Below are 12,664 nucleotides of genomic sequence, written 5' to 3' on the forward strand. Positions count from 1 at the left end.
TGTATTTAAATCCATATGCACAATTGAAAAGCAGCTGGGATTGTTTTCCTGTATTTTTAATTCTTTTTAGTGGTTTAGTAATCCTGCTACTATTATCGGGGTTAGAATTAGAGTTGCCAGGTTACGCTGCCCATTTTCCTTGTGTGAAAATAACCTCATTCTTCACTTCTGCTGTCTCACTGAAATCAATAACCTGAGAACAAGATCTCAGAAATTGTCAAATACTGCAACAGTTGTTTGTTTCTCTGTGTGCAACATATGTCCAGCTTTTATTTCCATAGTGTGTCAGAGGAAAAACAATTGCATGAGTCTCATCTCTGCAGATAGAAACATATTCCAGCATCTGAATATCTTTCCCAAAGCTTTGATTGCTCCTCTCTCAAATGCTGGTCTGGGACAATTGTTTCCTTTTTTTGTTGATAGTTAATTCTGAAAAACAAAAGATAGCCACCACTTCAACACCTTCTTTGCCCATTCTAAGGCAGTTTGCTACACCTCCTGTCCAGAGGTGTGTTGCTAATTTTTTTACTACTAGTTTGGGCACACACACGCGCGAGACACTTCTGCACATGTGACAGAAGCGTCCGGGCGGGTGGGTGGAGCCTCCCACCACTGCTGCTACTGATTTGCTCAATCCGGGCTGAACTGGCAACAACCCACCTCTGCTCCTGGAGGTGAAGATTGAATATAAAGAAGATCATGGATTTGATCTTCCTTATAGTCAAAGTTATTCCTGGTTTTTTTCACCATGCAACTTGAATTTTCCACTAGAGTTTGCAGATTTTCAACTGTGAAAGAGACATCATCAGCAAAATTATTCTTTCTTCTCCGATTTTAAAATTTCATTCTTTTCCAATCCAGGATGGATGGATGGATAAATGGATGGATAAATGGATGGATAAATGGATGGATAAATGGATGGATAAATGGATGGATAAATGGATGGATAGATAGATATGTTCAAATCCCAGTAAGGGTATGGCTAGTTGATGAGAGCTAAATAGCTTGAAATAGATCTATACTAGTCTCCCTTTATTTATTTATCAGCACAAATGCAACACAAATGTAACAAAGGCAACAGTAAAAATAATGGCTTTTTGTCTGGATGGTCTCTTGGGATGAGACGATAGACAGAGAAAGGAAGCAGTATGCTTCCTCCCATATTTGGGCATACCAGGGGTTGTGACACAACGTGACCTGACAAAAGGGCGAACGACAAAACCGCGCCGACTAAACCGCGTCGCTAAAACCGCGATGTCATCAACGCGCCGACAACAGTGCGCCAACAACAGCGCGCCAACAGAAGCGCGATTTAAGTTAAGGTAAGGGTTAGGTTTAGGGTTAGGTTTAGGGTTAGGGTTAGGGTTAGGGTTACAGCGCGCTTCTGTCAGCGCGCTGTTGTCGGCACGCTTCAGCGCTCATTCGTCGGCACGCTTTAGAACTCGCGGTTTTGTCACTGCGATTTAGTCGGCCGCGCTTTTGTCGGGCGCGCTTTTGTCGGCCGCGCTTTTGTGGGTGAACTGTGACACAAAATAGATAGATAGGTAGGTAGGTAGGTAGGTAGGTAGGTAGGTAGGTAGGTAGGTAGGTAGGTAGATAGATAGATAGATAGATAGATAGATAGATAGATAGATAGATAGATAGATAGATAGATAGATAGATAGATAGATAGATAGATAGATAGATAGATAGATATAGACACACACACACACATACATATACATATACAGACTCAGGCTTTTATCCTTCCAATGTCAGTAAAATGAGGACCTAGAGATTATTGGGGGCAATATGCAAACAATGCTTATTTTGTAAACTTCCCAGAGAGTGCTATAAAGCATTATGGTGGGGCAATATATATATAACTCTAAATGCTATTGCTATTGCTGTTTTGCCCTCTGTAGGTTCAGAGCATCATTCGTTCCCAGACTAGCATGGGGATGCGTCACAGGGACCGTTCCACTACTGGGAATACGTTGAAGACTGGCTTCAATTCAGCATTGACGACATACTTTTTTGGAGCCGATTTGAAGGGGAAACTGACCATCTCCCACTTCTTGGAGTTCCAGCGGAAACTTCAGCATGACATTCTCAAGCTCGAGGTTAGTGTCTAAATAATCCACAGGGATCTTGCTTAACTCGCTTTCCATTTGCTTAAAGATTTGTTATATTAATATCACTAGCTTTAGTTACCAGGGACACAGCTTATTTAAACAGATGGTATAATCTGTGCACCCAGGAGGTCTCGTTCCTTTTACCTCCCATGAGAATCCAGATGCTTTTAGATTTCCTGAAATATCCCAGATAGCCAGATGAATGCCTGGTTGATTTTGGAGCAATGGGCTAAAAAATAAAACATACCACATTGCAGCACAAAATATTTCTATTCTGCAGTAAAAAAAAAACCAACACTCTTGCTTTTAGTTTTCTGACCTGATTTCTTCTATTACATATGTCCCAAACTTTGCCCCATAAGATTAAATCTCTCTCTCTCTCATTGTCTGCCTGTCTTTCTGTCTATCTCTCTTCTATATCTATCCATCTATTATCTTTCCAAAATTATACACAAAAACGTGTTACTTGAAAACAGATGAGTTTGTCTTTTTTTAAAAAAAATGTTATGTGTGCTCTTGAGTTTATGTCAAATACAATATGCACTTAGTGTGATAATGTGTGAAGAGCCAAGGTGGCGCAGTGTGTTAAATGCAGCACTGCAGGCTACTGCTAGATCAGCAGGTCAGCGGTTCAAATCTCACCGGCTCAGGGTTGACTCAGCCTTCCATCCTTCCGAGGTGGGTAAAATGAGGACCCAGATTGTTGGGGGCAATATGCTGACTCTCTGTAAACCGCTTAGAGAGGCCTGAAAGGCCTATGAAGCGGTATATAAGTCCACTGCTATTGCTATTGCTATAATCTCTCTCCTGTAGGACTAAAAAGGACATTCCTGTCCATTAATCAATATCAAGGAGTATTTGATAGTTACAATTTAATGCTGTTTTGGTTAATTAAAATAGGCTGTCGTGAATAACTGTCTAAAACTAATCTGCTTTTTTGAAAAATACAGTGAAGTATATCCCAGGTGAACTGCTATTAAAGAAATTATATTATCATGAATCTGTCAGAGGAAGAAGCATTTCCAAATGTTAACAAAAGTTACCCGTCAGACCATCTGGGTATTTATTTATTTTTACCCCAGTAAATCTCTATCCCTTTTTTTAAACACCTTTTAGAGAAAAACTAGAAACATTTATAAACCAGACTAATATGGTACACTCACAAATATGTCCAACCTGTTTTGGCGAAGAGGAATGAATTGATCCTAAAACAGGATTTCCAACAGAAAATCAATTCTTCTTAGTGTATTTTATTTAGAGTTTTAAGCGCTACTTAAGCGTACTTGGAAACCAATTAAACCAGCCAGGAAGGGTATCAGTTCCTTATAAACAAATTAGATTAGAATAAAGTTTGTATTTAGTGTATTTGAATTCTGTCAAAAGCTACAGACAACATTTCTTTATCAGAGTCTTTATTTCACTTTGCTAGATAAATTCACATTGTATGTTGATCCTGGAAATCTAGGAATGCATAAAACTAGAGGGCTTGTTATCTCCAGAAACATCACTCATTTGCATGAATTAATGTTTTCACAAATATTAGTTGTCATGCACAAGATTTTCAGAGAGGAACCTTAAATTTGATATTTAAATTTTATGCCTGATGGCATCAATAATAAATTAAAGCTTGTGGCTTCATCATCAAGAAGAAACCCAGAAAGAAGAAAGATGGACTGAGTATCATGATAAAAATTACAGTGTATCTCAAGTTACATATGGAATGCCGTTAATGAATGCACCTTTATGGAAATGAAAACTCATGTAGGACAGCATTATTATGACTGAGTTGTTTGTAACTAAAATAAAAGATAAGGAGAAGAACATTACCTGAATTGAAATAAATGTACAGATATATATATATATATATATATATATATATATATATATATATGTATATGTATATGTATATGTATATGTATATGTATATGTATATGTATATGTATATGTATATGTATATGTATATGTATATGTATATGTATATGTATATGTATATGTATATGTATATGTATATGTATATGTATATGTATATGTATATGTATATATAAAGTCACAACCCCTGGTATGCCCAAATATAAGGAGTCGAGCTCTGTAGCTCAATGGTTAACACATCTGCCTAAGAGGCAATAGAGCACAGGTTCGATTCCCAACATGGGTATGGCTAGCTGATGAGAGCTAAATAGCTTGAAATAGATCTATACTAGTCTCCCTTTATTTATTTATCAGCATAAATATAACATACATACATACATACATACATACATACATACATACATACATACATATATATATATATATATATATATATATATATATATATATGCACGCACGCACGCACGCACACATACATACATACATACATACATACATACATATATTTGAGTTTGAGCTAGCAAATGCAGTGTATTGATTTAAAAACATAGGAACATGGAAAACTGATGTGGAAAAAGATGTAGTGATCCATTGAGTCTGTCGTTTGAGTCTATCTGGGGGATGTTTTCTTTTTAATTAATTGATTTATTATTTTTCCATTATTATTTTTATTTTTGTCGGATAATGGACATGCATGTTTAAACTCGCATGATTGACCCACTGCCTCCACTGAGTTGGTTCCAAGCTTCCACTACTTTCTATGAAGTCATACATTCTAACATTACTTTTGAACATCCTTCCTGTCAATTTGGTGGTATGGGGGCTCAGCAGTTAAGATGCTGGGCTTGTCATATGCAAAGCTGGCAACCCAGATTGGAAACCCACGCTCCATGCAATGGGGTGAGCTCCCAACTTCGCCCCAGCTCCTGCCAGCCTAGCGGTTCTAAATCTGTTGTGGCCCGCTAGTAGAACTAGTGGCAGACGCAGACGGTGAGGAAGTTGCAGAGGAACATGGGCCAGTCCTGGAGTCTAGGGATGAGTCTGATGAGTACTCTGCATCAGAGGCAGAGATGGGGCCAGGGCTGTCCAACAGCTATCAGCTGCCTTTGGAGTCAGAGATCAGTGGGGCAGAAGAACAGCTGGAGCCTGTTCCCAATGTGCGCACGGACAGAGCTGCCAGGAGAAGGGAACAGTTAACAAACAAGAGCCAACTTGGGAGTGAAGGCACAGGTGGAGGGTGAATGGCCCCTCCCATAGGGAATAAAGAGGAGCAAAGGGGGAATGGAGTTTGCAGGAGACAATTAGTTCGCTTAATTAGTGTGAATATTTGTCTGTGACTCTCAGAGACTCCTTGCCAAGTATTTTCTTGTACAGCATTGCATTTGGAAGTTATCGGCCTGGCAACTCTCCAAGCCTGATAAGGCTTGAAAGACTGTTTGCCCGACTTTGCTGGATGTGAATGAGAGGAATTCACATTAGCTTAATAAAAAGGGTTTATATTCATCTGACAGCAAACTCACTTTGTCATCTCAGTGCAAGAGCTACTGCGAAGAGGGGAAAAGTATCATGGATTGGTGGGCTGCCCGTTGACTTTTAAAGTGGCTTTTGCTGCAGCTGTAATTCCCTCCGCAAGCTTGTTTGATCTTTGATTGGCAGCCAGAACTAGTTGAGGGATTTCTTGTCAACAGTGTCTTGACAGAGAGATAGATGAGGGAGGGGGAGAGAGTGGGGAAATATTTTCTCTTTTCCTAAAAGTACAAAAGGGGCTTGTAAGCAGAAAGGACACAACGCTAGACTACCTCTGTCGGACTAAGTTATGTATCTTACGATTCATGATGTATGTATTTATGGTGGTTACGATCATGATTTATCCCTTATCCCTTTTATGTGCACTGAAAGCTTATGCACCGAAGACAAATTGCTTGTGTGCCCAATCACACTTGACTAATAAAGAATTCTATTCCACTCCATTCCATTCTATTCTACGTATGCTTTGAAGGTAAAGTGCAGTTGTAGCCGCCAGGAGCTGAGCGCGGAAATAGCATCTTCCGCTGGCTTCGCACCCGGGCGGTTTCCTCCAACTTCTTCCCCATCATGACTACCACCACTACTTACACGGGGATGGACCCCAGTGGCCGAAGTAGCTCAAGGGTTCTCCGCCCCCCCCCAGGTGGTGGTTCTAATTTCAACATAGGGTTTGATTTGCCAAAAGACCAGCAAGGAGGAAAAAGGAACAAGATGGCATCTTCCATTTTTGGGACTCCAGAAGAAAATCCGCCATCTTGGGCTAAGTCAACAGCCAAGCCCACTGAAGTTGAGGATAATTCTGAAGTAGTTGTATCTGAAAGGAGAGGTTCTTCTGATGCAAGCTCTGGTGACTATGTTTAAATTGCTCATTAAAGTCCTGGAATCTGCTGTTGGCCATAATTAATTCTGCTGTTCAGTTGCAGGCTGCAGTGAGATCAATGACCTATGTCCAAAACAGTTCCCAAGAACTGGGCATCCATGAGATCCTACTGTCAGCAGGAAGTATAGTTTCAACCCATTTACTGCCCATTATAATTTTGATGCAAAGATAGGTAGAGATGACCTAGAGCCGTGATGGCTAAGGCTGGGTCAACACAATGACCTGTATTCCTGTTTTCTTCACAACCACCATGTCAGTTAAGTTGGGCTGAGAGAAAGTGACTAGCCTGAGGTCACCCAGCTGATTTTCAGGCCTGATTTGAAACTAGAATTCCTGGTCTCCTTGATTTCTAGGCTAGCACCCAAACTGTCTCTCCCTTCCAAGTTCCTAATTGCTAACATCAGGGCTACAAACTGCCATTCTTGAAGCCAGAAGTTGAAACCTACTTTTCTGTGTCCTTGACATTGCTTGTTAAAATAATATTATAGTTATTTTTTAACTGATCCTGGACAGAATTTGCATTGGTAATGTGAAAGAAAAGACTTCATGCTGAGAATTGGTGATAAGCTTACAGCATTTCACTTCCATAATAGGCTTTATCTTTTAATAGGGTGAGGTGGATTTTCCTAGTGGTGCTTACTTGCCTTATTGTATTTTATCTTGATTAATTCCCTGGGCCTCCATGCTAATAATTCTCTCTGTGTTCAACTATTAGCTGAAAGATTCCCTCTCTTCTTCCTTTGCATAACAGAACTGGGGTTTTCATATTAGGCTACTTCTTCATTTCCTCCTCCTTTTAATTTAAGTTTTGAAATTAACCAAAAGTGCTTTGAATAGCTAATTCCAGTGACGTTTTTCCTAGACAAAATTATCATTTCAAGAATGCCCGATGCAGCCCTGCCATAATTTTTTTAATTTTGGTCTAAATGCACACAGAGGGGTATGCATGCTTAGGGTTTGATTCTGATCAAGATTAAGTTGCGTTTACAAAAGAGAATATTTTAATCATGGTGGGGAACCCCTTTGGATAGGAAGCATAATTTTATCGATGCTTTTGTGAATCCTAGCTGCTCTTGACTTTACTAATCATGGTGTCTTTTTGGATCGGTTGTCGAATTTAAAGGTTGGAGATGTAGCCTTATAAGGATTAAGCAATTCTAGAAGATTCTAGTTTCTCAGAAACTTTGGGGGGATCTTGCTTGTTTTGATTGTATGCTGTGACATGGTTTACATTTTGGAAGAAGTAGAATACTTTTGACTATCAGTAATAGAGTAAGCTAGTAAGTTAAGAAAAAAAATGTGAAAAGTTAATTAATGGTAAAATCTAGGTCAGTGATGGCTAACCTTTTCCGGACTGAGTTCCTAAAGCACGTGAATCCCCAAAATGCAACATGCCCGCCGCGCATGTGAACGTGACTCCTCTGCATGCCCCCTCCGCATGCATACATGACCCCCCCCAAGTGTGCCCTGCCCTTCGCGCATGCTGCTCCCCCACATAGGGGGCCCTGTGCATGCATGGCAGAGACTCAAAGGCCAGTTGGCTGACGGGAGGCACACACACATGCGCAGCAGAGCTGAACTGGGGCAACGACTCATGTGCCATCAGAGAGGGCGCTGCGTGCCAGCTCTGGCATGCGTGCCATAGGTTTGCCATCACAGATCTAGGTGTTCTTAAATTTAACAACCTAAATTAACTGTGGAACCTTCCGTTAAATAAACGGAACAGCGAATATCTTTGCTTGTAAGTATCTGCAGGATACTTGCTGGTTTGGTGAGAAAGCACCTTTTCCCCATTTCTGCCTTTTTATTATGAGGATGGAGTGTTGTGTACCACGTTTAGAAAACGGGATTGCACTGTGGAAACATGACACTGCTTTTGCTGTCCTCCTGCCAGCCCTGCAGATGCCACGTCTTTGTTATGAGACTCTTTGTGGTGTCTGTCAGACTTATCTTGGGGTAGAAAGAAAAGTGATTCAATTCAATTTTCTTTAATGGAACCTGGCATTCTTTGTTCATTTCAAGGCTTTCTGCAGCCTTTCTGTAGGTTAACTGAAAAGCGTAGGAGGCTCTGTGTGTACATTGTTTATGGTCACTCTGGAAATAATGCACCTTCTGGCTCTGTTGCAAGATGAAGCTGTCCAAGGAAAGCCAAGTATCAGAAAATTAACCCATTTGGTAAGATTTCCAGAAGAAGAAGTTGGCAGAATAGAGAACAAGACTGACATCACACACCATTTAGGGAACCATTTTCCCCAAGAGGAAAGTTACAAATGTTTTATCATCATCCAGCAAAATTACCCCAATGATATGTAAAACAAAAGGGATGATTGTCGATTTCAGAAAAGGCAGGCACAGCCATACACCTCTGTGTATTAATGATTCAACTGTGAAGGTGCTTAGTAGTATCACGTTTCTGGGTGTGCAGCCGACGAGTAGACTAGTTTGGTCGCTCAACAATGAAACACTGAGCACATCTTCTTTCCCCCTGTCCTTACCACTTTCTATAGAGGGATGATAGAAAGCATCCTGTTGTATTATATTACTGTGTGGTTTGGAGGTATTACTGCTTCGGATATGAAGGCTGTGCAGAGAGTGGTGAGGACGGCAGAAAAGATTATTGGAAATGCATTTCCTTCTATTCAGGACATGGCATATAAGCGATACTTGACCAGGGTCCATGTTATTGTCTGGGACAATATACATCCCCTCCATGACAGGTTTTATTTTTTATCTTCTGGAAGGAGGCTTTGTGATATCTAAACCAGAACAACTAGATCAGTGATGGCTAACCTTTTCGACACCGAATGCCAAAAATGCACGTGTGCACCCATAATGCAATGTGCGTCCCCCCATAATATTATTATTATTATCAATAATAAAATTAATCCTCAAAAATATAGCTTGCCTAATAATTGTGTACACTGTGTGTGTGCCTGTGTGTGCACGCGCACGCACACATGCCATTGTGTTCACAGAAAACAGTTATAAAAATCTTAGCTTATCATTTCTCAGTTAAAAGAATAATGGGGTATGATGATGAATACCTCTAAAATAATTTATCTGAAATATGGAGGAAAATAACCCCTATTTTTCTCAGACGCTGATTTGGGTATCTCCCTTCAGCCCCCAAAGCACAGTAGAAAAAGTACTGTGGAAAACCAGTGGTTCCATACCGTAGTAGCCCCATGAGACACCCACCCCCCCCAAATATCTTTGTCTTGTCTGGCTCCAGAAATCGCAGCTGTTTTTGAGGTCCATGAAGCACAACTGGCAGTTCAGGGCCTCTCTAAGCAATACTTTGCTTTGTTTACGATGTTTCTTCCTTCACCAAATTGTGTGTGTGTGTGTGTGTGTGTGTGTGCCACCTCTTGTTTTTTTATTGATGCTTTGGAATACACAGTAAATTAAATATCAGTATCGGAATGTGGTTTCATTTTCTATGTAGCGGTTTCATCTTCTATGTCGGGTCCAAGTTCTTGGAAATTTTGTAATTCTCATGTGAAATGGGAGCCATTGGAGAAGTAGTATATATATATATATATTTCTGTTCTGCTTCAGGCTGTGAAAAACTTTCCCTGATTCTGCTGTTTTATAATAATTGGAGCAGACGGGAGCTGTTCCCCAAATGCTGATGCTCGTAACATCCAGACAGATCCATCATTTTTAGGGGTTTTGTTGTACCGTTTCCTACTTTCTTCAGAGCTTCAGGGTTATTCTAAACCTATCTTTATGCTAAAATATGTTGTGCTTCCTTTAACAAAATGAGATACATCAGAAGGACAAGCCTTGTAAGTTGGTGGCAGGCCATAAAAACAAAGGGCCATAATTAGCCTTGTTTTCACAAGTATTCAATTTCACCATACAGATCAATGGTGGTATTCAGCCGGTTCGCACTGGTTCGACCTGCAGGTGGGCCTGTGCACCCGCCCCGGTGCTATGCCGTCCTATTTAGCCACATTTTCTAAACCACATGCATGCATGCAAGCTGCATACGCTCACATTTTTGGTGCGCGGCGAGCCAGTGGTAAAATTATGTGAAAACCACCTCTGATACAGATAGTCATTGACTTATGACCACAATTGGAAGCAGAGTTTCCATTGTTAAGCAAAATGGTTGTTAAGTGAATTTTGCCCTATTTTCGGACCTTTTTGGTCATTGCTGTTGAGTGAACCACTACAGTTTTTAAGTGAATCATGCAGTCTAACGCCAACTTTTCTGAAGAACTACTTTTATTAAATTTTGAATGTCTGTCTCTATTAATAAAATGGTTAGTGTGAAAAAATGCTATTAAGACTCATTCTGAAAAAAAGGTTGTAGAGATTCTGCGTCATCCAGGTCATGGTTGTCCTAAAGGTGCTTTTTTCAGGAGGCAACTGGAGCCGAGGTGGCATAGTGGTTAGAGTGCTGTACTGCAGCCACTTCAGCTGACTGTTATCTGCAGTTCAGCGGTTCAAATCTCACCGGCTCAGGGTTGACTCAGCCTTCCATCCTTCCGAGGTGGGTGAAATGAGGACCCAGACTGTGGGGGCAATATGCTGACTCTGTAAACCGCTTAGAGAGGGCTGAAAGCCCTATGAAGCGGTATATAAGTCTAACTGCTATTGCTATTGCTATTGCTACTTTCTTGTTTTTTCTTTGAGGACATTTTGCTTCTCACCCAAGCAGCTTCTTCAGCTCTGACATGATAGTGGGTGATGGAAGGATTTATATTCCTTGTAGAAAGCTGGTAATCTACATCCTTTTAGAGGGTCGTGGAAGCACTTGGTGGTTTATCTGTGTCCTCGGGGTCACCTGAGTGGTGCTCCTGGTTCCTGTAGTCTGCCATTTTTTCCCTCTGGAAATCCATCCCTACTCCCACACCATTCAAAGGGTTCTCTTCCCAAATTGTATAGCTAAAAACCTGTAGAGATTCTGTCATGATTGTCCCAAAGGTGCCTTTTCAGGGGGCAACTGGAGTTTCTTGTTTTTTCTTTAAAGATGTTTCACTTCTCATCCAAGAAGCTTCTTCAGCTCTGACAGGATGGATTTCCAGAGAAGGAAAATGGCAGACTACAGGAACCAGGAGCACCACTCAGGTGACCCTGAGGACACAGATAAACCTCCAAGTGCTTCCACGACCATCCAAAAGGATTCAAATGACCCGTGACCCGTCAAAACCGCGCTCGACTAAGCCGCGCCCGATTAAACCGTGTCGCTGACGTCATCAATAGGGCGACAACAGCCAGCACGGAGAAAGAAGGGGGCTTTAAATAGCGCTTTGAAAGCAAGCCGATTCAATTTAAGGTAAGGGTTAGGTTTAGGGTTAGCTTTAGGGTTAGGTTTAGGGTTAGGTTAAGGGTTAGGGTTAGGGTTAGGGTTAGGGTTAGGGTTAGGTTAAGGGTTAGGGTTAGGGTTAGGATTAGGTTTAGGGTTAGGTTAAGGGTTAGGTTTAGGGTTAGGTTTAGGATTAGGTTTAGGGGGGTTAGGTTTAGGTTTAGGGGTTAATTTTAGGTTTAGGGTTTACAGCGTGCTTCTGTCTCCGCGCTGTTGTCGCCCTGTTGATGACGTCAGCGACGCAGTTTAGTCGAGCACGGTTTTGTGGTGGAACCCAAATGACCAGCTGTCTGCAAGGAATATAAATCCTTCCATTCCTTACTATCCTGTCAGAGCTAAAGAAGCTTCCTGGATGAGAAGAGAAACGTCTTCAAAGAATAACCAAGAAAGTCCAATTGGCTCCTGAAAAAGCACGTCTGAAGAAAGTTGCAAGAAATTGAAATAGTTAAAAGGTTTTTCTTGGTTTGCAAATACCAACTTTTTACACAAACCACCTTTCTATATTTCACAAGCTTAAGATGGCAGGATGTAGGCAACTGAATTACTTGTCTGGAGACCTGCAATGATTCCCGATGCCCAGGGATATAATGGCACATACCCATCCCTGCTTAGAAAGCGGAGTTCTTCCTGAGAGTGGTATTTCTTACATTTTTAGAATTATACAAATAAAGTAAAAAATAAAATAATAAAAGGATATGGCATACTTTCAGTTTTGATGCTTCTCATAAGTATTGTGGTCTGTCTTGTTCTGTTTTTATAAAACGGCCTTGCTGATTAGATGATAAGATGATTGGAAAGTACAAAAGCTACGTTGAAAAATGGCGTTTATTCACTATTGTTTTAATATGATTTAGACTTTCTCATCACTGTTTCCTTCCTTTTATCTTTTGTGCAGCAGAGGCTTGGTGACTTTGAATTTTATAAAGGCTTTTAAGTTATCTTCTATTAAGTTCCATTATT

At 40.7% G+C, this 12,664-nt stretch overlaps 2 protein-coding genes across 2 annotated transcripts in view; both read left to right on the plus strand.

The window, feature by feature from the left end:
- Nucleotides 1–12,664, plus strand: part of MICU1 (mitochondrial calcium uptake 1) — a 205,215-nt gene that overhangs the window by 132,575 nt on the left and 59,976 nt on the right. Inside the window, exon 8 of the mRNA XM_087701830.1 lies at nucleotides 1,905–2,102. Coding sequence (XP_087557956.1) covers nucleotides 1,905–2,102 — 198 coding nt within the window. The remainder of the gene's footprint in view (nucleotides 1–1,904; nucleotides 2,103–12,664) is intronic.
- On the plus strand, nucleotides 5,992–6,371 carry LOC106544586 (Jupiter microtubule associated homolog 1). The gene has a single exon (XM_014060901.2). The coding sequence runs from the start codon at nucleotides 6,078–6,080 to the stop codon at nucleotides 6,369–6,371; it is 294 nt and encodes a 97-aa protein (XP_013916376.2). The 5' UTR covers nucleotides 5,992–6,077.

This window comes from Thamnophis sirtalis, unplaced genomic scaffold (genome assembly GCF_051295495.1).
Source record: "Thamnophis sirtalis isolate CommonGarterSnake01/CBP01778 unplaced genomic scaffold, rThaSir2_p1.2 scaffold_15, whole genome shotgun sequence".
Classification (NCBI taxonomy): Eukaryota; Metazoa; Chordata; class Lepidosauria; order Squamata; family Natricidae; genus Thamnophis; species Thamnophis sirtalis.